The sequence below is a fragment of the Scyliorhinus canicula genome, chromosome 2 (assembly GCF_902713615.1).
Source record: "Scyliorhinus canicula chromosome 2, sScyCan1.1, whole genome shotgun sequence".
Taxonomy (NCBI): domain Eukaryota; kingdom Metazoa; phylum Chordata; class Chondrichthyes; order Carcharhiniformes; family Scyliorhinidae; genus Scyliorhinus; species Scyliorhinus canicula.
This window is the reverse complement of record NC_052147.1, coordinates 187,764,840-187,787,256: the sequence shown is the minus strand read 5'-3', so window position 1 is coordinate 187,787,256 and position 22,417 is coordinate 187,764,840. Positions and strand designations below refer to the sequence as shown.

The 22,417-nt window shown below is 48.4% G+C and overlaps 1 protein-coding gene across 1 annotated transcript in view; it reads left to right on the top strand.

The window, feature by feature from the left end:
* The window catches only part of itgav (integrin, alpha V), a 200,121-nt gene that overhangs the window by 65,094 nt on the left and 112,610 nt on the right, over window positions 1-22,417 (top strand). Inside the window, exons 6-11 of the mRNA XM_038789214.1 lie at window positions 10,853-10,898; window positions 11,796-11,921; window positions 18,389-18,433; window positions 21,327-21,370; window positions 21,900-21,956; window positions 22,059-22,111. Of these exons, the coding sequence (XP_038645142.1) occupies window positions 10,853-10,898; window positions 11,796-11,921; window positions 18,389-18,433; window positions 21,327-21,370; window positions 21,900-21,956; window positions 22,059-22,111 (371 nt within the window). The remainder of the gene's footprint in view (window positions 1-10,852; window positions 10,899-11,795; window positions 11,922-18,388; window positions 18,434-21,326; window positions 21,371-21,899; window positions 21,957-22,058; window positions 22,112-22,417) is intronic.

Sequence of the window (22,417 nt, the reverse complement as noted above, 5' to 3'; positions counted from 1 at the left end):
TTTGGCCAAATTTGATTTTAATTCATTAACTGTTTTGTACCTTTTATTTAGAAATTTCTGACCCATGACCAATGTGCACATGTATGAATGACCTTTTCCACTTTCATATAAGTGAAGTGTGACTTTCTCATGGGCTAGCATTTTATGTGCTATCGACGACTCTCGGAAGCCCACTGCCAATTAACGCTCACATGAGCAATGATTGGCAGTGGGCAGGACTTCTGTCTGTCTTCGGAATGAAATCTCTAACACATCCAGCCACAGCGCTGCAATGGTCATAAGAAGTACTGCAGCGCTCTGCCTGGAACTAAGCCTTGAGACCGTCCTCAAGGTAAGTCCTGGGAGCAGGTCGATAGGGGATGCCCTGGGGAGGGGGGCAGGAGCAGGAAGATCGCGGCGTTGGGGATTAGGCCAGTGGAGAGGGAGGACCGGAGCTCCAAAGTACCATTAAGAAGGCACCTCAATTCTGAATGGGGCATCAGATTGACACTACCACCTGAGAGTCTGTACGACACTTCTTCAGAGAAAAGTAAGTTAATACTGGACAGTCAATATTGCTTTGTCAAGGGCAGGTCATGTTTGACAAATTTAATTGAGTTCTTTGATGAGGTGAGACAGGCAGTGAAGGTAGTGCCATGGGTGTTGTATATTTGGACTTTCAGAAAGCATTTGATACAATACCACATGGCAGGTTGATTAACAAATTTAAAATGTTTGGGAATGATGGGTCCTTGGCAGCATGGAATAGAAGTTGACTAAGAGATAGTAAACAGAGAATCGGTACAGATGGGCATTTCTCAGACTGGAAACGAGTTGAAAGTGGTGTTCTACTTTCTGGGGGAGTTAGTGCACTGCCTTCCTGGTGGATAGCAGGTTAAAGTCCATTTGTTTATTCTCCCTAGCTTAGTATCATCTGCAAATTTAGAGATTTTGCCCTCAACACCCACTTTTAAATCATTTATATAAATCCGAAAAAGTGAGGGTCCCTAGGCTCAGTGTAGGGACCCTCGCTTTGTAATTGGGTCACGGTCAAGGGGGTCGCGTAAAGAAATTCCGCGTCTCCGTCTGATGTGGCTGTGCGGTGGGTGGTCACTGGATTCATGGGTGCCTGATCTATCTGCTCTGTGGGGGGTTGGGGTGCTTTTCTTTTTTGGGGCTTTCCTTGCGCACATGTTCCCTGTACATATCTATGCGCTGTCTCATTTAGTTCTTGCCAATCAGGGCCGTCTTCTTCATCTAACTGGGATCCAAAGGTGCTTTGAAACCCATTTTGAACTGAAAGCAAAGACTGCAGTTCTGCAATCTGCTTCCGGCATTTTGCATGATCCACTGAGCTTTGTCTCTGCTCCGTGGTGGCAGCATGGAGTGCTCTTAACTCTGCTTTTAGATCGCTGCACTGCTTTTGCAATGCCTCTACCTGTTTCTCTATCTCTTCTCTTACCAGGACTGCACATTGTGTGTCCTGATAGGCCTTATCGTATTGGGTTTGGAAGCTGCTCAGGTGCACTAGATAAGACTGGCGTGGCCTCTTGGCATCATCCACCTCTCCGTCCTTTGCTGCTAACTTCCTTCTCAATTCTATATTCTCTTTCTCGATCTCACTAACATCGACTTTACTCATTCGATGTCTCTCTTCTATCTCTTTGCGGAGCTTCCAAACGACCTCCTCTGTGACAGGACACAATTGCCATTGGCTTGCGAGCTTTCCCTAAGCTCTTCTTATGGATTTTGCTCAGGTTCTCCCACCAAGTATGTCCTATACTCCCGGGACCTGTTTCCTCATTTGAAGAAAAGTCACTTCAAAGGGGCCATCCCTTCCCTTTGAGGTACCTTCTAATCTCGACTTCCCAAATGGGACACTGACCTACTCTGCTGGTCGCTGCGACCACGAATTCTTGAGGGTTCATGAGGCGTTCCATTACCTTCATTGCCATTTTTTCCTATCTGAATGCTCTCTTTTAAATTTGGAATGAGGGGTACTAAGGCGGTGCTGTGAACACTGGTACGGCTTTCGCTATTTTCCGGAATACAAACACCCGACAGTTTTTCGCAACAAAATCTATCGGTTTTACCTTATAACCCTGTTAATACGCATGCATTAACCCACTTCCGAATTATGAGGATTGACCAGAACTGCTTGAACACTTGTGGTTATTTCTGTTCCCAATTGGATTCTAATTCAAATTTATGGGTTCTCTCGGAGTTGGGGGGGGGGGGGGGGGGCACTTCTAAGTCGAGTCCCGTCAGAGTTCGTCACTAAATGTTGCTCGTTGTGTTAAGTGTGCTTTACACTTAATTTGCTCTGTTTAATCACCTTGCTCTAGAGTCACCAGGTATCTTTATGATACCACCACGAGGTTCAAGTTCAAGTGCTGATCAATACACCAGTTAGTAAGGTTCAAATCAAAACACATTTATTATATACACAGTCAATCGCTACTCATGCATAAAATACTACTCACTAAACTATTTCTAACACTAAAAGGCCAATACTTAGCTTTGGAACATGTTCCAATCAATTGATTTGATTTCCCCAATACTGTGGCTGTTCCCTGATCGCTGGGTGGTTCCTAAGTGTCTGTTGGCCTTCCTTTGTCTTGGCTCCCGCTGGCACCGAGGAGTCTGGCTTGGCCTCGATTATCTTAAATTTTTCCAATTGTTCCCGGGGATCGCTCATCAATATGTAGATGGTTGTTAGTTTCAGTGCTGTCTGGGTTTCTGCAAATTCTAATATACAGGAGATTTTTCACCTGCTTGTTTTCCTGCGTTTGGCCATTTCTCCCTGCATTCTTAGCGGATCTCCATTTTAAAGTCGTGAAGTGGCCAACCCAGGTGGCTATGGTACAACTAAAAACTTGAAACTCTCGACCCTTTCTACTTCATTCCCATTGATGTAGACAGGGGCATGTTCTCTACTATGCTTCCTGAAGTCGATGATAATCTCCTTCGTTTTGTTGACATTGAGGGAGAGATTATTGTCATAGCACCAGTTCACCAGATTCTCTATCTCATTCCTATACTCTGTCTCATCATTGTTTGCCACTTTATGCAGCTCGGACCCACGGAACGGCTGGAAGGAGATAATGAGGCTGCTGGAAGAGTTTGTGGCCTTCTCGGGCTACAAACTCAACCTGCGCAAGAGTGAGGTATTCCCAGTGAACCCAAACAGGGGAGGGACGGAGCTGAAGTGTCTACCATTCAAACTAGCCCAATACAACTTCCGCTACCTGGGGATTCAGATAGCCCACGATTGACACTGATTCATAAATGGAATCTGACCAGTCTGGCGGCGGGCGTTAAAAAGGACCTACAGAGATGGGATGCAGTCCCGTTCTCCCTGGCAGGGAGGGTGCAGATGATCAAGATGAACATACTGCCAAGGTTCCTTTTCCTGTTTAGATCCATATCGATCTTCATCCCCAAGGCCTTTTTCCAAAGAATTGACATAATGATTATGCCGTTTGTGTTGGGGTGCGGGGCGAAGAATCTAAGAATCCCCAAGACTACACTGCAGAGGTGAAGAAACATGTGCGGCCTGGCCCCCTCGAACTTGCAATACTACCACTGGGCAGACACAGCCAAGAGAATGAGGGGGTTGATAAGGGAACCGAGCATGAAATGGGTGAGGCTGGAGAAGTCCTCCTGTAGGGAATCACCTCCGAGCCCTCGCCACGGGAGCGCTCCCATTCTCGCTGACAAAATATATGTCTAGCTCAGTGGTGGTAGCCGCTTTGAAAAGATGGAACCAGATGAACATAAGAACATAAGAACTAGGAGCAGGAGTAGGCCATCTGGCCCCTCGAGCCTGCTCCGCCATTCAATTAGATCATGGCTGATCTTTTGTGGACTCAGCTCCACTTTCCAGCCCGAACACCATAACCCTTAATCCCTTTATTCTTCAAAAAACTATCTATCTTTACCTTAAAAACATGTAATGAAGGAGCCTCAACTGCTTCACTGGGCAAGAAATTCCATAGATTCACAACCCTTTGGGTGAAGAAGTTCCTCCTAAACTCAGTCCTAACTGGCTCAACCGAGATGTTCACCATGGCCCCCATCTGCAGTAACCACATATTCCCATCAGCCATGCTAGACGTCACTTTTAAGAGTGGAGACAGGATGGGGGGAGGGACTTTTACATGGAAGACAGACTCGCAACCCTAGACGAGCTAATGGAGAGACTGGAGCTACCGAATGGAAAGGACTTCCGACATTTACAAATCAAAAACTTTCTCTGCAAGGAGATGACGAGATACCCTTGGGCCCCGAGAGACGCATTGCTGGAGAAACTACTGGATGCAGACCGTATGTGCGGACATTTCGGATGACTTTTAGAAAGGGCGAGACCACCATTAGATGGAGCAAGACTACTCGAGTGGCATCCTAGCTATTCAATTTTAAGAGGTCTCATTTCTGGAAGTAGGGTGGGGACTCTGGAGCAAAGCAGTACGTAGGGCCAACTCCTCCTGCTCCTGTGCAAGGCTAAGCCTCATGCAGTTTAAAGTGGTGCACAGAGTACACCTAATCAAAACCCGAATTAACAGGTTCTGCCCGGAGTATAAATGTGAATGGTGTTAGGGAGGCTTGGCCAACCATTCCCATATGTTCTGGGCCTGCCTCCAACTTGTCGGGTTCTGGACAGCCTTCTTCGAGGCGATGTCCAAGATTGTGAGGGTGAAGGTGAAGCTGTGCCCAAGAGTGGCAGTCTTTGGGGTGTCGGACCAGCCAGAACTACATATGGGGAAGAGGGCCAATGCCCTTGCTTTTTTGCTTCACTAATTGCACACTAAAGAGAATCCTGCTCGGCTGGCGATCATCATCGCCACAAACCGCTACAAACTGGCTGGCCAACCTGTCGGGATTTCTCCACCTGAAAAACGTCAAATACACCATCCGAGGGTCAGACGTGGGGACTAGTCATCAGCCTGTTCCAAGACCTGTTTAAAGCCAATAGCGAATAGGAAGGGAGGGGGGAACGAATGAGGGCAAAGAGGATCGCACAGAACAGATCGGAGTTGAGGGGGGGGAGGAGGGTGCGCGCGCGGCAAGAAAAAAACTCCGGGAAGTAGGAAGGAACGTGGGATAAGAGCAAGGGTGGGGGTGCAGAGAGCCCCTTTAGCAAAGCCATAGGGGCAACATCAACAATCACAAAATGAAAGAAAGAATACAACACTCATGACGGAAGAAGGGACCAAGATGAGCCCAATTAACAATAGGGAGAGGAGGGAGGAAGGGGGAGCAAGCAAGAGGGAGGGCCGATGAAAAGAGTCTAATTCTGTAAATATTATGGGCTGCATTCGGCGATTAGCTGGAGAATCCCTTCTGATGCCGAAATCGGGGATGACGCCATTTTTCGGATGCACCGCCCCCTCATAAACGGCATCATCGCTGAGTACGCCGCCGCACGCCAGTGGGATGGCTTCAGGATGTCACCTGTGGCCCTCCCCCGATGGACCGACTTCCCGGTGACGTGGCGCACATGTACTCACAGCTTTCGGAGACCTCACGTGCGCATTGCGGGCTGTCCCCAGCACCACCACAGCTGGGGGGGCTTCGGCGGGGGCTGGGGGGACTGGTGGAGGGTGGTCCAGGGGTGGCAAGGGTGATTGCAGGGGGTCCGCGCGGCCGGTGCAGTGTTGTATGGCGAGGCCGCTGCAGGTCGTCACCATGCGCATGAGCGGCCACGGACCCGGCAATTCTACGTCCGTATCTGCAGGTAGGAGGCTTTATGTGGCGCAGCTGGTTTGTTTGAGGTTGTGCGGTTGTTTGAAGGCAAGCAGTGGGGGTGCAGGGATGACCTTGGCAAGATGTTTGTCTTCATCGATGACGTGTTGAAGGCTGTGAAGAAGATGTCGTAGTTTTTCCGCTCCGGTGAAGTATTGGGCGACGAAGGGTACTCTGTCGGTTGTGTCCCGTGTTTGTCTTCTGAGGAGGTTGGTGCGGTTTTTTGCTGTGGCGCGTTGGTGAGCCGAGTGCCATATGTTTGCAGCAAACTACCCAGCCTTCAGAACAGCGACCACGACACCACACAACACTGCCATGGCAATCTCTGCAAGACGTGCCAGATCATCTACATGGGTACCACCATTACACGTGAGAACACCACCCACCAGGTACGCGGTACATACTCGTGCCACTCGGCCAACATTGTCTACCTCATATGCTGCAGGAAAGGATGTCCCAAAGCGTGGTACATTGGCGAGACCATGCAGACGCTGCGACAACAGATGAACGGACATCACGCGACAATCACCAGGCAGGAAAGTTCCCTTCCAGTCGGGGAACTCTTCAGCAGTCAAGGGCATTCAGCCTCTGATCTTCGGGTAAGTGTTCTCCAAGGCAGTCTTCAGGACGCGCGACAACGCAGAATCGCTGAGCAGAAACTTATAGCCAAGTTCCGCACACATGAGTACGGCCTCAACTGGGACCTTGGATTCATGTTGCATTATATTCACCCCCCATCATCTGGCCTGGGCTTGCGAAATCCTACCAACTGTCCTGATTTGAGACAATTCACACCTCTTTAATTTGGGATTACCCTTCTCTCTGGATCTGTAAAGACTTAATTACCTGAAAATGCTCACATTCAAAGTATCGTCTTGCATCGTTGACTTTGTCTATATATAGGTTTCTGGAACCCACCTCTTCATTCACCTGAGGAAGTATCAGTGCTCTGTAAACTAGTGATTTGAAATAAACCTGTTGGACTTGAACCTGGTGTTGTAAGACTTCTTACTGTGCTCACCTCAGAACATGCTGGCACCTCCACATCATATTTCGGGTAAAGAATCGTATTAATCACTCCACCACTAGCGTGGCAATTCTCAGCGTAACAGCTTCAGGGAATTAGGTTTCTACATCTATAATAAGAAGAATACAAAGGCCTTTTGTCTTCAGCAGGGTTCTCACTCAATCTGCTCGCACTTTACTGAAAGCTTCCCCAAAGGTGGGTATGGAAATCATAGATTTAGATTGAGACTTCCCCACTACCTGACAGGTCTGGCAGGTTTTTCAGAACCTAACCACATATTTGTGGAGGTGTGGCCAGTAAAAAAGCTGACTCAAGTGGGCTTTTGTATAGTTGTGCTAACATTCCCGACCATGGGGATATAGTGAACCCAATCTCTCAGCTAGGTACAAATCCATCAATGGTGAGTAGGGAAGTACAGACGTACCTCCCACTGGGAGACAAGCTTTACATTCTCTGTGAGCTCCTCTTTCAGAGAGGCTCCGCCTCTCTGCCAGTCACTGCACCATGCTTGGAGTCTGTGTTGCAAGCCTTGCAGGCCAAAAGGCAATTACCAAGACCATTGGGTGAACAAGAAAGCATAATCAGCAATCTGCCTCCCATGCAGCTGTCAGCGAGGGCTGGGCACCATATGTAGTACCTGCAAATGTAAGTTTAGGCATATTGAGCACAGCAATGGGTTTGCACAAGTGGGTTATGTTTTTTTGTGACTATCACATGTATTGATCAGTTAAAATTCGATTTTTTTGTTTTGCTTAAAAATCATAAAGATAAATGACTACTTTGCTCTCAAGACCTTAGGGTCTTGTGTATTCAATGTGTTTTGGCCGAATCAGCACCTGATGAAAGATGTTTGAGGCAGCAAACTTTATTACAGTGATGTGACCTTGGATTCATGACATGTTTGTGAAATAGGGCTGGTTTAGCACAGTGGGCTAAACAGCTGGCTTGTAATGCAGAACAAGGCCGGCAGCCCGGTTCAATTCCCGTGCCAGCCTCCCCGAACAGGCGCCGGAATGTGGCGACTAGGACCTTTTCACAGAAACTTAATTGAAGCCTACTTGTGTCAATAAGCGTTTATTATTATTTATTAAATGGTTGTGAAGGAGGTGGTGCCCTGGTCTCAGATGGAAGACAAGTCTTGACAGCCTAGCTGAAGGAATGCTGAATCAAGGGCTCCCTGGTGTCATTGTCTTCCTGAAAGGTCCTCATGTCAGGCTCCTCATGCTCACCATGTGCCTGCCAGGCCTTTGCATCTGAGTGATCATTGGATTCCTCCGAGTGTCCTCTTGGTCCACTGGTTCACACTTTAAAGAGGGAGATTATGCAGAGCACAGCTGAACCACGATGAGTGAACCCGTGCTGGCAGATATTCCATGGTGCCCCCGCAGCTGTTTAGGCATTGGAACCTCATTTTTAGCAGGCCTATTGGCCTCTCCGCCACCTCTCTTGTGGAGAGACGGCAGCGATCGTATCTTTCCTCTGTCTCTGTCCAAGGGATCCTGAGTGGCATCATCAATTACCTTTTCAAAGGAGAGCCCCTATCACCCAACAACCATCCATCAAGGCGAGTTGAAGTTGTACCTTACATAAGCCTTTAGAATCTGGGTCCTCTGTTTGCACGCAATGTGAACAGTCATTGATTTATACACCCTTCCTATTGACGAAGGCTCCCGGCTGGAACCTTGTTGGTCACATGGGAGCAATTAATGGCATCCTGAATGGCGGTGAGGTGGTGGTGGGCTCTGCAATTGCTGAAAAGCCTCTACACCACTTAGGTTTGCTGGCTTGGTCTGTGCTGAAATGGATGAATACGCTTACCCGCCTGGACAAAGCATCTGTCACCAGATTGACGCATCTATGCACAGCTGACTGGGAGACTCCACAAAAATCACCCACTGACCCCTGGAAATATCCTGGAGCATAAAATGTTGAAAACTACAGTGACTGTGGCAACCACGGGCATTTGTGTCCACCCACAGAGTTGGAGACTATCTCCAGCCCAATCATCCAGCAAATGGACATGATTGTTTCCCTTGAAAGCTGTGTGCTAATCTAAAAATCATAAAGGCAATGTAAAATCTAAGTGAATTAGTGTATAAATCACTTAAATTGCCTTCTTCATTGTTGGTAGGTATGCACCAGACTCACGCTTGCGCCCACCTACCAAAACTATTGCGACGGTGAACGATAATGTCAGAATATGTGCTCGACATCTTCTTGCGCAATTTTGTGCACTTCTGGAAGGGGCGTGCACCCGCCCGAACAATGTAAAATTCTGGCCTACGGATACAACTAGATTAAAGGAAGTTAAATGCAGTGAATAGGATTTTATCAATTCGAGTGTTTTTATAATAGTAAATTCATCAGTGGCTGCTTAAGAACTTTAGGGCACAATTCAGTGGACGCAAGTAAATGGGCAAGATCGTCCCAAAAGAGACCAAAGAGCAAAGGTGAGCCGCAGGTTTCCCGGCACTCGCAGTGTGCTTTGAGGCCACACATAACCCCGTTTTTTACAATGGGGAGCTCCGCTCGCTGGAACTTATCATTGTAGTGAGAGATCGGGATACCATTTTTAAATGGCGGCCCGATCTCCGAGGCCCTATTCAACGGCACTTTGATGGTTTTTTTTGACTCATTGAGGAACTCCCCGTCAAGGCCACTCTTCTAAGTCATTTCCTGCAAACTGAGCTCGCCAGTGTAGGAAAGACTACTCGTGGATTAGGCACCATTTATAAAGGCAGCCCTGCTCTTTCAAACCCTCTACTCTGCACCCCCACCTTGACTACAGATCCCCACGTCACCCAACCCACAAACGGGGCCTGATGAATCGGCACTCGTGGGGTCTTCTGCGGTCCTTGATTTCCACCCTTGCCTCTTTTCTTTGTGGAAAGGCACCCATAGTCCTGACCACTGATGGGCAACCTGGGCACTGCCAGCAAGACACCTTGGCAGTGCCCTAGCCAGCCTGTGATTGCATAGAGCCCCCCGAGGTGCCATTGCAACATGTTCACAACTTTGTGAACCAGTACCAAACAGCATCTGGTTGAGGAATCCTTGGCCTGGGCCCCGGGTGAATTGGGCGAGAGCATATTCGGCTCATTACAGCATGCGGACCTGGATCTTGCCCAGCGAGACCACGATCCAGATTGTGACGCGCCAAGGGATTCTGTAGTATCTTGCGAGATTCTTCATTCTCGTCCCTAGCTGGGCTTGTCGAGGCTACTAAATCGCGCCCTTAATCTCAGCATGGACCCTGACCCTGTCCAAGGTGGATGCTGGGTGAATTAGTAGGTGCAAGGACAAAGTGTGTTCAGTGCAGGGCATGAGTTGGTAATAAATTGGTGTGGGGCTATAAAGGGTCATGGGGGCTGATAAAGGGCCATAAGTTGGCATGGATGTTATGAAGGGCCGTGGGGGTGTTTGGGAGTTATAGTTTGGCTTGAAGGATCATGGGGTTGGGTGCAGCCATGAGGTGGCATGGGCTGGCATGGAAGGGGCATGCAGAGTATGTGAATGGGGTTGAGGGATGAGGACTGGAGGACTGTTTTTTGTTTTGTTGTTTTCTTCTATAGTTTTGACAAAGTGCTGGTGCACCCAGGCCAACCTCTTACCAGCCCGCCTTTGTACCTGGCAGCCTCCAACCCCTTTCCAGGGTCACCCGCCATGACTCCTGTTTTCACCCCTCCCTTGAATGAAAACCCAAATTTCCAGTGCACACTTTTATCTGGGTCAGGTTTGCAGAGTTGGGAATTGTTCGAACACTGCGCTTCCGAGCCGGGAGTGAAAATTCAAGCCTGTATATTCCAACACTTGCACTTAAGAGCATTTCTGATCATGTTGCTTTATAGTACATTTATTCACTGAGCCATTTGTGAGTGCAGTTAAATTAAATTTTGATTTAATCAAAAGATCAAGAAAGAACATTTGTTGCTCTGTTAACCTCCTTTTGTAAGCTTGAAACCCTTCATAAGATACAAATTCCTTTTGCCTCGAATAGTATAGTATGTACCCAAGTGGCTGATAACTTTGTACAATACCACATGATAATAACTGTTTTGCAGAACAGCTCTCACTGTGTATTTATCCCTTCATGAATTGCAGGCTGGCAGAGTGGTCCTTGGGGGACCTGGCAGCTTTTACTGGCAAGGTAAAAATAAAATACTGCATAATTATAATAAAGCATTGTGCATTTGTCGTAGATCTAAAGTAACTGCTGACTTGACCACTTACTATTGATTTCATCAACTTTGTTTTGATACTTGAAAAGGCAAGAATTTAATGTATTAACCTGACATTCAAAAATGAGGGGGAAAGTATATTTTCCTCAAGTAATATTGTTAATATTAAAGCATCTTTATTATAATAGGTATTAAGCTACCGTATATACTCGCGTATCATGCGATCTCGCGTATCATGCAACCCCTAAATTTTCGTCCCCAAAACATGATTTTATGCTATATCTCATGTATCATGCGAGTCACTTTTTTGGAAATTAATGCCCAAACTAAAACTTCCAAATGGTATCATTGTCTGTGGATTCTGCAGAGTGGATTCTGTTGTGAAAGCTGTTTGCGAATCGAACAGCTTTCCAGCTGGCTTTACTAGCGTCGTTCTGCCACTTGACGTTTCTATTCATAAAAACGGCAAGTAAAACACCCGCGAATTCTGTATCGGAAAAAGACGGCCATGTATTGAATAAACTACCCATATGATCAGGAATACTACTCTTCAGATTTTGACCACAGCATTCTGATGGGAAGATGTTCAGCGACTTGACGTTTCCATTCATGTTTTTATGAATGGAAACGTCAAGTGGCTGAACATCTTCCCATCAGAAAAAACAGCAAGTAAAACACCCGCGAATTTTGTATCTCGCTTATCATGCGACCCCCCAAATTTAGGTTACAATTTACGTCTTCAAAAGTCGCATGATACGCGAGTATATACGGTAGGTTTTTTTAATAGTTCTTGTGCTGTAATGTATTGAAGCATTTATACATTAAATACTTTTTCCATTAGTAAAACCTACTGTGTAATTCCACAGGTCAGTTAATCTCTGATGAAGTACAGGAAATTGTGACGATGTACAATCGTTCAGAGATTACCACAAAGTTTCAGAATCAAGTTGCAACCCGTAGTGCAGCAGCTGATTATGATGACAGCTACCTTGGTAAGTAATGCTTAACTTTTCAAATAGCACCACTGGAACAAACATAACATTATCAACATGTTGGGGGTTACCATTGACCAGAAACTGAACTGGGCTAGCAATGTAAATACTGTGGATGCAAGAATAGGTCAGAGGCGATCGGGGACGGGGGTGGAACTGAAGATGGAGGGGTGGGGAGTGGCAGGGCGAAAGCGCGGGCTTTCCTCTGGTTTCCCGCGTGCGGGGCAGAGGAGGGAGGAGGGTGGGAGGAAGGGGCGTGGTCAGCAATGGCTCCCTTTCCCGCGCTGGAGCGGGGTCAAGGAGGGGTGGTAAGGGGGGGGATGTCCCCCATGCCGGGAGGAGTCGGATTGTGGCAGGGGCAGCCGGGTCAGCGTAAACCAGCTGACTTACGGAAGTACTATGGAGGGTGCATCGCGGCTAGGAAGGGTCCTAGCCTGGGGGGGGGAGGGGGGTGGGGGGGGGGGGGGGGGGAGGGGGAGGGGGGAAGGGGGGGGCTACCGGGTTGCTGCTGAAAAGGGCAGGGAGGAGAAGTTGAGGACCGGAGGGGTGGGGGGAGGGCGCCATCGCCATGGGGAGCGGGTCAGAAGGGGAGGGCTGACTCGGGGCGAGCAGGTGACAGGATATGGCTAGTCGGCAGGGGAGAGGGGCGGGCTGCCCTTCGACCCGGCTGATCACTTGGAATGTGAGGGGGCTGAATGGGCCGGTCAAGAGAACGAGAGTAATCTCGCATTTGAAGGGACTGAAGGCGGATGTAGCAATGCTATAAGAGACCCATTTGAAGGTGGCGGACCAGGTCCGCCTGAGAAGGGGGTGGGTGGGACAGGTGTTCCACTCAGGACTGGACGCAAAGAACCGAGGGGTGGCGATCCTGGTAGGGAAGAGGGTGTCGTTCGTGGCGGCGGAGGTGGTGGCGGATAAAGAGGGTAGATATGTCATGGTGAAGGGTAGGCTACAGGGGGAGAAAGTGGTGATGGTTAATGTGTATGCCCCGAATTGGGACGACGCTGGCTTCATGAGGCGCCTACTGGGCCTCATTCCGGACCTGGAGGCAGGGGGCCTGATCATGGGGGGGGACTTCAACACAGTGCTGGACCCCGTGCTGGACAGATCGAGTTCAAGGACGAGTAGGAGGCCGGCAGCGGCAGAAGTTTTAAAGGGGTTTATGGAGCAGATGGGAGGGGTAGATCCCTGGAGGTTTGGGAGGCCGAGGGCGAGGGAGTATTCCTTTTTCTCCCATGTCCACAGAGTCTATTCTAGAATTGACTTTTTTGTATTGAGCAGGGGACTGATCCCGAAAGTACGGGAAGTGGAGTACTCGGCCATAGCGGTCTCAGACCATGCGCCACACAGGGTAGATTTGGAAATGGGGGAGGCGCGAGACCAGCGTCCGCTGTGGCGCCTGGATGTGGGGTTGCTGGCGGATGAGGAGGTGTGTAAGAGGGTCCGGAAAAGCATTGAAAGATATCTGGACACTAATGACACGGGGGAGGTGCAGGTGGGGATGGTCTGGGAGGCCCTGAAGGCGGTGATCCGGGGGGAGCTGATCTCCATACGGGCACATAGGGAAAGGAGGGAGAGACAGGAGAGGGAGAGGCTGGTGGGGGAGCTTTTGGACGTGGATAGGAGATATGCGGAGGCACCAGAGGAGGGGCTGTTGGGGGAACGGCGCAGTTTGCAGGCTAAGTTCGACCTGTTGACCACCAGAAAGGCAGAGACACAGTGGAGAAGGGCGCAGGGCGCGATTTATGAATATGGGGAGAAGGCGAGTAGGATGTTGGCGCATCAGCTCCGCAAGCGGGATGCGGCTAGAGAAATTGGGGGAGTGAGGGAGAGGGGTGGGAACGTAGTGCAGAAGGGGCCAGAAGTAAATGGGGTCTTCAGAGACTTCTATAAGGAGCTGTATCGGTCAGAGCCGCCGACGAGGGGAGGGGGGATGGAGGGCTTCTTGAACAAATTGAGGTTCCCCAAGGTCCAAGAGGAGCTGGTAGAGGGGCTGGGGGCGCCGATAGGGTTAGAGGAGCTAGTCAAGGGGATTGGGCATATGCAGACGGGGAAGGCGCCGGGGCCAGACGGGTTCCCGGTGGAATTTTACAAAAAATATGCGGATTTGGTGGGCCCTGTTGCTGGTATGAGCGTTCAACGAGGCATGGGAGGGGGGGGCTCTGCCCCCGACAATGTCGCAGGCACTGATCTCTCTGATCTTGAAGCGGGACAAGGACCCCGTGCAGTGTGGGTCATATAGGCCTATCTCGCTCCTGAATGTGGACGCCAAGTTGCTGGCAAAGATCCTGGCTACCAGGATAGAGGATTGTGTGCCAGGGGTGATACACGAGGACCAGACGGGTTTTGTGAAAGGGCGGCAGCTTAATACGAACGTGCGGAGACTGCTAAACGTCATCATGATGCCGGCAGTGGAGGGTGAGACGGAGATAGTGGTGGCATTGGACGCGGAGAAAGCATTTGATAGGGTGGAGTGGAAGTACCTGTGGGAGACGCTGGAACGGTTTGGATTTGGGGAGGGATTTATTAAATGGGTGAAGCTGCTCTATTCGGCCCCGACGGCAAGTGTAGTGACGAATGGTAGGAGATCGGAGTATTTTGGGCTCCACCGGGGGACCAGACAGGGGTGCCCCTTGTCCCCCCTGCTCTTCGCACTGGCAATTGAACCGTTGGCGATGGCACTGAGGGGCTCAGGGGGGTGGAGAGGGCTGACAAGGGGCGGGGAGGAGCACCGGGTATCGCTATACGCGGACGACCTGCTGCTATACGTGGCAGACCCAGAAGGGGGAATGCCGGAGGTGATGGAACTGCTAGCAGAATTTGGGGACTTTTCGGGGTACAAGCTAAACTTGGGCAAGAGTGAGGTATTTGTGATACACCCAGGGGACCAGGAAGAGGGAATCGGGAGACTCCCGTTTAAGAGAGCAGGAAAGAGTTTTAGATATTTAGGGGTGCAGGTGGCAAGGAACTGGGGGACTCTCCACAAGCTGAACTTCTCCAGGCTGGTGGATCAGATGGAGGAGGAATTTAAAAGGTGGGACCTGGTGCCGCTGTCGCTGGCGGGCAGAGTGCAGTCCGTTAAAATGACGGTCCTCCCGAGGTTTTTGTTTTTATTTCAGTGCTTGCCCATCTTCCTCCCTAGGGCCTTCTTCAAAAAGGTGACGAGTAGCATCATGAGCTACGTGTGGACGCACGGCACCCCAAGGGTGAGGAGGGTCTTCTTGGAGCGGAGTAGGGATAGTGGAGGGCTGGCATTACCCAATCTTTCGGGGTATTACTGGGCGGCAAATGTATCGATGGTGCGCAAGTGGATGATGGAAGGGGAGGGGGCAGCTTGGAAACGAATGGAGAGGGCGTCCTGTGGCAACATAAGCCTGGGGGCCCTAGTAACGGCGCCATGGCCGCTCCCTCCCACGAGGTACACCACGAGCCCGGTGGTGGCGGCCACCCTCAAGATCTGGGGGCAGTGGAGGCGACACAGGGGGGAAGTGGGAGGTCTGATGGAGGCACCGTTAAGAGGGAACCATAGATTCATCCCGGGGAACATGGACGGGGGATTTCAGAGCTGGCACAGGGTGGGCATCAGGCAGCTGAAGGATCTGTTTGTAGATGGGAGGTTTGTGAGCCTGAGAGAGCTGGAGGAGAAATTCGGGCTCCCCCCGGGAAACATGTTTAGACATTTGCAGGTGAAGACATTTGCTAGACGCCAGGTGGAAGGGTTTCCCTTGCTCCCCAGTAGGGGGGCGAGTGATAGGGTGCTCTCGGGGGTCTGGGTCGGAGGGGGGAGGATATCGGACATCTACAAAATAATGCAGGAGGCGGAGGAGGCATCAGTAGAGGAGCTGAAAGCCAAGTGGGAGGGGGAGCTGGGAGAACAGATAGAGGATGGGACATGGGCTGATGCCCTGGAGAGGGTTAATTCTTCCTCCTCGTGTGCGAGGCTTAGCCTCATTCAATTTAAGGTGCTACATAGAGCCCATATGACGGGGACAAGGATGAGTCGGTTCTTTGGGGGTGAGGACAGATGTGTCAGGTGTTCGGGAAGTCCAGCGAACCATGTCCATATGTTTTGGGCATGTCCGGCACTGGAGGAGTTCTGGAAGGGGGTGGCAAGGACGGTGTCGAGGGTGGTGGGATCCAGGGTCAAACCAGGATGGGGACTTGCGATCTTTGGGGTTGGGGTGGAGCCGGGGGTACAGGAGGCGAGAGAGGCCGGAGTACTGGCCTTTGCGTCCCTTGTTGCTCGAAGAAGGATACTAATACAGTGGAAGGACGCGAGGCCTCCAAGCGTGGAAACTTGGATTAATGACATGGCAAGCTTTATTCAGTTGGAAAGGGTCAAATTCGCCCTGAGAGGGTCGGTACAAGGGTTCTTCAGGCGGTGGCAGCCTTTCCTCGACTTTTTGGCTCAGAGATAGGGTACAGAGGTCGCAGCAGCAGCAACCCGGGGGGGAGGGGAGGGGGGGGGGGGTGGCAGCAACGGTTGTGGTGGGTTATTTACGGTTGAAATGCGGGCAAATTTGCTCGCAGTTCATGTTTGATGTTGATTGTTGCTTTGTTTGTTTTTGGGGGAGGGGGGGAGGGACAACGCGCGCGCGAGTTCGGGCGGGGGGGGATATTTGTTAAGAGGGAATATTTTGTAATATTTTATAGTTAGTTGGGGTAAATATCTTCATGTAAAAAATTCTTTCAATAAAAATTATTAAAAAAAAAAAGAATAGGTCAGAGGCTAGGAATCCTACAGCGAGTAACTCCCCTCACTCCCCAAAGCCTGCCCATCATCTGCAAGATGCAAGTCAATTCCACTTGCCTGGATGAGTGCAGCTCCAACAACACTCGAGGAGCTGAACACCATCCAGCTCACTTGATTGGCATCCCTTTCACAATTATTCACTCCCCTCCACCACCAACGAACAGCGGCAGCAGTGTGCATCCTCTACACGATGCACTGCAGGCACTTACCAAGGCTGCTCAGGCAGCAACTTCCAAACCCACAACCTCTACCATCTACAAGGGCAATGGCAGCAGACACCTGAGAGCACCAGCACCTGGAGGTTCCCCTCCATTGCTGCTCGCCACCCTCACGTGGAAATATATTACTGCCTCTTCACTGTTCCTGGGTCAAAATCCAAGAACTCCCTCCTTAACAACACTGAGTGTATTTATGCCACAGGGACTGAAGGCAGCTCACCCCTACCTTCTCAGGAGAAATTAGGGATGGGCAATAAATGGTGGCTAAGACAGTGAAGCCCACATCACATGAATAAATATATTAAAAAATAGTTATTAAACTTCCTTTACATTTTAAAACACTTTAAATATGAATACCTAACAAAAACAAGTTAATTATTCATCTATTTTTGACAATTTGTTAGAATTGGGGATGCGGAGAACATTTTACAAGGACAGGCAGGAAAATCCATTATTGCATCTGCTCTCGGAATAATACGGAAGTCAGCAGGACATCAAAAGAAAATGGCATAACGTCAAATTATAAAATAAAACTGTTGAGGCCCGGGACACATTTAAGGAAATTTTCGGATGCCTCTAATTATTACGAGTACCCATTTGACGCTGTACTGAATAATGGAAATAATATTTACATTTTTAAGTTTGTCAGCTTTTTGCTCAAAACCTGATGGATCAGGAGTTGCAAAGTGATCATTTCCTTCAGAAAATACTTTTAAAAAATAAATTTAGAGTACTCAATTCTTTTTTTCCAATTAAGGGGCAATTTAGCGTGGCCAATTCACCTACCCTGCACATCTTTGGGCTGTAGGGATGAGACCCACGCAGATATGGGGAGAATGTGCAAACTCCCACACAGACAGTGACCCAGAGCTGGGATCGAATCCGGGTCCTCTAGCGCTCTGAGGCAACAGTGCTAACCACTGCAGCACCGTGCCGCCCTGTAATTTGAGAAAAGATACCCAAAGATTATCATCTTTGTTTGGGTAATATGTTTTTCCCTATATTTTGGCACTTACAATTTGTCAAAATTATTTCAAACTGGTTTTAAATGTCTGATCTTATTTAAAGAACAGTTGATAGATTTTGAATGTTTTTGCAGTAACTATTTGTCATATTCAAAACCTAGTTATCTAGAAGGCTCTGAAATGGGTTAAGACAAAATTTTGATTGTGCAGGAAATAATAATCTTTATTGTCACAGGTAGGCTTACATTAACAATTCAATGAAGTTACTATGAAAAGCCATATTTTGTCAACTGAGATGTTTCCGTATCAAACGCTGTGGTGCAAGTCTCCAGCCCTGACACTGCAGGGCATCGCTGCGGGTGGGACGGGAAATTTGGAGAACCATTAACTTTTAATGCTCTCCAAATTTTCCCGTGCTGCTTGCGATGATGCCTGCCGATGCCGGGGCTGTAAACTTTCACCCTGGATATCGATGACTGGTCAAACATCAATTTTGACCCATTTTCTAAATAATGTAATTTCTTCTATTAGGCTATTCGGTTGCTGTTGGAAATTTTACCAATGATTCAGTGGAAGGTAAGCAAGGATTCTGTGTGGATATTTAAAGACAGCAGGGAAATTACAGTTTTAATGCGTCACAGTTGTCTGTGCAGTTGCCCTGACCTTAAAATCAGGAAGGTCCCAGAATCAATCCAACAGCACTAAGTTGTTGAAGTAGCTGTAAGGGAAGTGTAATTGAGACTCATGTCCCTCTGCCAGGAGTAGAGAATTGATGCAAGTTTTTTTTCGCTGTCTTAAATGGGAGAGCCCTTATTTTTAAATTGTGCTCCCTCGTTCGTGAGTCTCCCACAAGAAGAAACATTCTTCTTTTTTTATTCTTCATGCCAAAATGGACAAGCTTACATTTTCCCACATTATACTCCATTTGCGCCAGTTTTTGCCTATTAACTTAATCAAATTCCCTTTTCAAACTCTTTGTCTCCTCTTCACAGCTTGCTTACCTCTCATTGGGTGTGAGCTACCCGAATGGGGACAGAGTCCTGTAGCGAGAAGGTAGCCGGGTATTTCCCGGTGCTAGGAACACCAGGAAACACCCCGCTATCTAATGCTTATCCGGGTAGATTGGGCAACTCAACAGGGAACTCCCCGATGGGGCGCACTTAACCCGTTTTCTGCCCTGAGGAGCTCCGCTCGCCAGAACTCCTCAGTGCAGCGAGAGATTGGGACATCATTTCCGTCCTGATGTCTCAGGCTCCCGTGTGACCCCCAAACTCATTTCCCCCACCCCCAACTCACAATAAGGAGGACCCCGGACCCACTCCACACCCGTGCAGGGCACATGCTGGCACGATCTTCACACAACAAATGCCAGCCTGGCGCCCTGGCAGTGCCCCCTGCCAGCTGGCAGTGCCACCTGGGCACCAGAACAGTGCCAGGCTGGTAGTGCCAGGCTGCCCAGGTGGCACCAGCAGTGCCAGGGTAGCACCCTGCCCAGAGGGAATGCACCTGAGGGCCTCAAATCACCTGGGAAGCTCCCACATGTGCTGTTCCGTCTGTTCCCCATTTTTGGAGACCAGTACTGAATGGTGCTCATCCGAGGCCTCCAAGGCGAGGGAGTTAGATCCCACGCCTTGGTTAGATCTCGGAAACACATAGTAGTGTGAGACGAGCTGTCTCACTCTAATATGGAGGTTTGCCAGAAAGAGATCCTGCCCACAATGGGCGAGATTCACATTGCGACGTCTCACGAGATTGCGTTAGATTGCACGAGGCGCGGCGAGCTGGATAAATCCAGGAAATGGGATCTCCAAGCATCTACCAGTCTTGTTGCGCTGTGCTTCTTTTCTGGCACAACACAACCGGCAGATCCCACCATTTGTGTCATCAGCAAAGGTAGCTACCGTCCACTCTGGGCTGCAATTCACATGCCCCTGCTAGGTGTGTTTTAAGTGGGGAAGCACACCATCCTGAACTTGCTCAAACCGTTCCTGCCCAAGAACCAGGACTTGCCTGTTTCTGGGATGCATTGGGTTGCTGCTGCCTTTCCCATTATAATCCTGGCAGCACCCATTAATGCGCTCTCGGTGCTGCTGGGACTGTTGTAGCTACTGACCAATCAGATGGCCGGCAGTTCACGATAGTGGGTCCTCGGGGCCAGAAGTCCCACGCTGCCCTTATTTAGCCGACCTGACTTTGCTTCCAGGTCCAGGGCGGGTCAGCTGTGCCCCCCCTTCCCCTTAACCCCCAACGTTCTGCTCTCCTGTTCATCCTTGTCATTAATATCGATTGTAAATAGTTGAGGCACCAGCACTGATTCCTGTGGCACTCCACTCTTTATATCATGTTAACCCAAAAATGACCCATTTAGTCAGACTTTCTGTTGCCTGTTAACTAACCCATCCTCTATCCATGCTAATATGTTAGCCCTAATACCATAAACTCCAATTTTTCTGCAGTAACTTCTCATGTTTCACCTTATTGAATTTTGGAAATTCAAATAAACCACACCTACTGACTCCCTATTAACTATCCTGCTTGGTACTTTCTCAATCAGCTCTAATAAATTAATCAAACACACTTTCCCTTTCTCAAAAGTATGTTGCCTCTGTCTAATTAGGATATGATTTCCTCCATTCCCTTCCTAATAATAGGTTCACTGGTCCATAGTTTCCTGCTTTCTGTCTCCCTTCTTTCTTGAATAGATCTGTTACATTTGTGATTTTCCAGTCCACTGAGACTTTTCCAGAATCTAGATTATAACCATTGCATCCACTATCTCTGCAGCTATTTCCTTTAAGACCCTAGGATGCAGGTCCTCAGGCACAGGAGACTTGTCAGCCTTCAATCACAATGGTTTTCCCAATACTTTTTCCTCAGAAATTCTTCTAGTCTCTTGATTTTCAACTGTTTTTCAGATTTTGTTTTGTTGTCTCTTATAGGAAAACTGGTACAAAACACCCGTTCAATACTTTTATTATTCTTTTGTTTCCCAATATCAACTCCCCACACTGTCTTCTAAAAGACAAATGCTCACTTTAGCTACTCTTTTCCTTTTTTATATACTTGGCTTCTGTGTGCTGAAAATGCCATTCTTTTCCAAGTATGACATTACCATTTTTAAATATTGACCCATTTAGTCTTCCTTTTAGTCCAGCACAATCTCAGACCTAGTAAACTGTTAATGACGTCAGCAAGAGGTTTTCAAGGTACAATCTGCATTTCTTCAAACATAGCATATGTTTACTGCTTGCTGAGGCCCCAAAGTAAAATTGCCACTGATGACACATTGATGTTCGAAAGAAGCAGCAGATTAAATGAAGGATAATGGGCCACGTCATCAAACTCCTGTCATGCTATAGTGTTGGATGTTAGTATGCAAACGTGCTGTGTATGTAAATGTGTTTTTACAGCAATGTTGTTTGCATACAAGTTTAAATTTTAATGTGAAATAATTGATTCTTTCTTTTAGATTTTGTAACTGGTATCCCAAGAGGAGCAAAGTCCCTTGGCTACGTAAGAAGTGCTCATTTTACATCCCCGTATCAGAAGAATGGTTTATTTAATTAACACAAAAATTAACGTTGTTTCTACATCACCATATCATTCTTTGAACACCTCAAAGAACTTCTCAAATTAATCTTTTTTGAATGCACGTGCAGCATGAGAAGCAAATAAAGCAGTTAATTTACACATGTTGGCAGCCACTCAAATAAATGACAATTTTGATGGCACTGATTAAGGAAGTAATGTTGGCCAGGTTACCTCAAGGATTGGAATGAAATCTTCCATACCCAATTGACAGGCATAATTTTATAAAGGAAAAAAAAGACAGTTCTTGACGGTGTACCACCAATTTAGTGCAATACTGAATGTTCAGATAATGTGCTGAAATTCCAGAATGTGCATGCATGAATGTCTTTGTGACTCAGGCACGGGTGTGTGTGTGTCCATCATGGGAATCTAAAGTTAAATGTGTAACGGGAATTATTCATCTTTATTTGGAGAATTTATTTGGAGAGTTAACTGTGCTTATTATTGACAGGTGACTATTTTAAATGGAGTGAATATGACATCCCTCTACAATTTTACTGGGGAACAGGTAAACTTTTCTGGCGGTATATTTGGGAATAATTTTGTGCGATTTTAGCATGTTTTATTATCAATAGTGAAAAGAGTGACTCTGGTTCTGTTCTTTTCACAGATGGCTGCTTACTTCGGTTACTCTGTTGCTGTTACCGATCTCAACAATGATGGGTAAGGAGCTGGCATATTTGGCAAGAAATATTGAAGAACCTTGGGCGGGAGTTTCCTTCCCATCCCTGGCGTGTTCTGCAGCGGCGGCAGTTGGCTCGCCAGTGGCTGCTGGTGGGGTCTTCTGGTACCGCCGTTGCCGACGAGGTTCCCCGTTGAACACACTCCTCACCACCGCAAAATCCGTGGCAGGGGTGTGTCGGCGGGACTGTAAGCTCCCGCCAGTGTGAACGCCCAGAAAATCACCCCGCCCCCCTCTTTTGTTTGGTGGATCACCCTAACCACTTGACTGTGTCTGTGGATTGTTTA